The sequence below is a fragment of the Phaseolus vulgaris genome, chromosome 2, assembly GCF_051622355.1.
Source record: "Phaseolus vulgaris cultivar YP4 chromosome 2, ASM5162235v1, whole genome shotgun sequence".
NCBI lineage: Eukaryota > Viridiplantae > Streptophyta > Magnoliopsida > Fabales > Fabaceae > Phaseolus > Phaseolus vulgaris.
The window spans coordinates 30,013,555-30,015,575 of NC_143499.1; the positions used below are offsets into that span (position 1 = coordinate 30,013,555).

Genomic DNA, 2,021 nt, shown 5'->3' on the forward strand with positions numbered 1-2,021 from the left:
TCCACGCTCAGACCCAGGTCATGATGAAGAAAGACCCAACCACCAATAGAAACAAAACTGGTTCCCACTCAACCTCTTCCCCCTCCACAGTGAATTGATCATATAACATCTTAAGAAAGTGTTACTGATTTCTAGCTCGTTTGAGAAAACAACGTCCAAAGAAATTCAACACAGTGCCGTACAAACAGTCCAAGGGTTACAAACTACTCACAACTAATCATCTTACTTCCGAACTAATGTATATTATCCTTGCAGAGATTAAGCAAGTCGAACACTGTTAAGAAAGTCAAGAAATTAAGCTAAAGAAAATTGAAAATGCACGAGGGGGAAGCTGAAATGAGGCACAAACTAGGACGAAGATTTTTGTCGCTTTTTTCAGTGCGCGGTGTTAGCGAAAGACATGAAAAACGGAAAATGCAGGTGGGTGAGAACGCGTACATTGATACTACCGAGGAAGTTCCTGCTTCCTAGTTCCAACAACTGTCTTAGGATAGAGTTATCATAACATTATAGACAAACAAAACAGATGTCATCTTAATCAATTAACCCTTCTCGTCACCTATATATATATCTGATATCATCATCACCATCCACCAGAAAAAAAAGGTTCCAAACGCGTCACCACCACCACCATTGTAACAAACTGCAAAAGAATTCTAACACTAGAACGACATCATAAAAAGACTGATTTTTTGAACTGAACAGAAAATTAAATTAGTCCATGGGCATCAGCAATAATAACTTGATCTAATTAACTTACCTACCTCCTCAAACACTAACACAATAAGAAGAGAAAGAAACCCTAACAATTTGGGTGGGTGGGTGAGTGAGCTTAAGGGTTGAAGAAGTTTGAACATCGGAATTTGCGCACTTTACTAGGGCTTCTTACCGAGAGTGTGCTTGTTGTTATGCATCCAAACCTTGAGAACGTGACGCTTCACCCCGGTTTCGTTGCAGAAAGCTTGGACCACACCCTCGTCGTGTTTCTGAATCCTCCACCCTAGTTTTTCAGCAAGTTCAAGCATTTTGTCCTTTTGCTCCTGCGTGAACTTTGTTCTGAACCGTTTCTTGGACCCCGTTCCTCCTGCACTCGGGTTCGAAACGTCCTCCTGGTCCTCCCGAGTGCTCTGCGTCCCGCCGCCGCCGGACGTCGACGGCAGCGCTAGCGTCCCAGTCACGCGTGCCTGCCCCCCCACCTGAAGGTACCCAGTCGGGGTCCGGTAGTACGCCGCGAACTGCGGCGGCGGAGGGTGGTGCAGGTGGTGGTGCGAAACCAAGAACGGGTCGACACCGCCGACGGAGGCGCCGGCCCCGTCGCTCTCCTTGCGGTGAAAGTTGCGGTGGCAGCTGCAGGCGGCACATTTGAGGGCGTCGAGGGAACCCTCCGTCCCCGCCGCCATGAACTCGCCGCAGCCGTCGAGCGCGTGGCCCCCGATGCCGACAGCGTGGTTCTTGAGACACTCTCTGTAGCGCGCCCTCCCGGAGCCACCGTTGGTGCTGGTTCTGACTGGCTGCGCCGCCATGACGGCCTCCGGGCCGAGCGGAAGCTTCATCCGGGTGGGGTCGAAAGCTGCGGCACTCATACACTGCTCCTCCTCTTGGTCCTCTTGATCCTCGAATTCCATTTTGCAAAATTGGCGAAAATCTTAAACTTATGAGTCCTATTAATGACAAGTGATGGGAAAATCTAAAAGGGGGTCTCAGTACTCTTCTCGCAGTGTTTCTCTCTCTTTGTTCTCTGCTCTCGTCGTGCTTTCTTTGTCCAAAGGTGTATTCCTTCATATACTTTTGCGGTTCTCTGTTTTGGGAGGACACGACAATTACAGCATAATATACAAAACTCTCTCTCTCGATTTGTCTTAAGATCATCACCTTCCACCGGCTGTTCCGGTCACTCCGTAATTTGTTCCGTTTTCGTTTTTCACCGCGATATTTTTTCACTTTGCCTCACTCTAGTACTACTCTCATCACTCCAGGACAACTGACAAAAGGGATCAATTTTACTTCAATAATATATCTCA

The 2,021-nt window shown here is 47.8% G+C and overlaps 1 protein-coding gene across 1 annotated transcript; it reads right to left on the reverse strand.

The window, feature by feature from the left end:
- Positions 1–529: 529 nt before the first annotated feature.
- Positions 530–1,819, reverse strand: LOC137811334 (zinc-finger homeodomain protein 1-like). Its single transcript, XM_090298536.1, has one exon. It carries the CDS (start codon positions 1,623–1,625, stop codon positions 876–878), a length of 750 nt encoding a protein of 249 aa, XP_090154662.1. The 5' UTR covers positions 1,626–1,819; the 3' UTR covers positions 530–875.
- Positions 1,820–2,021: the final 202 nt, after the last annotated feature.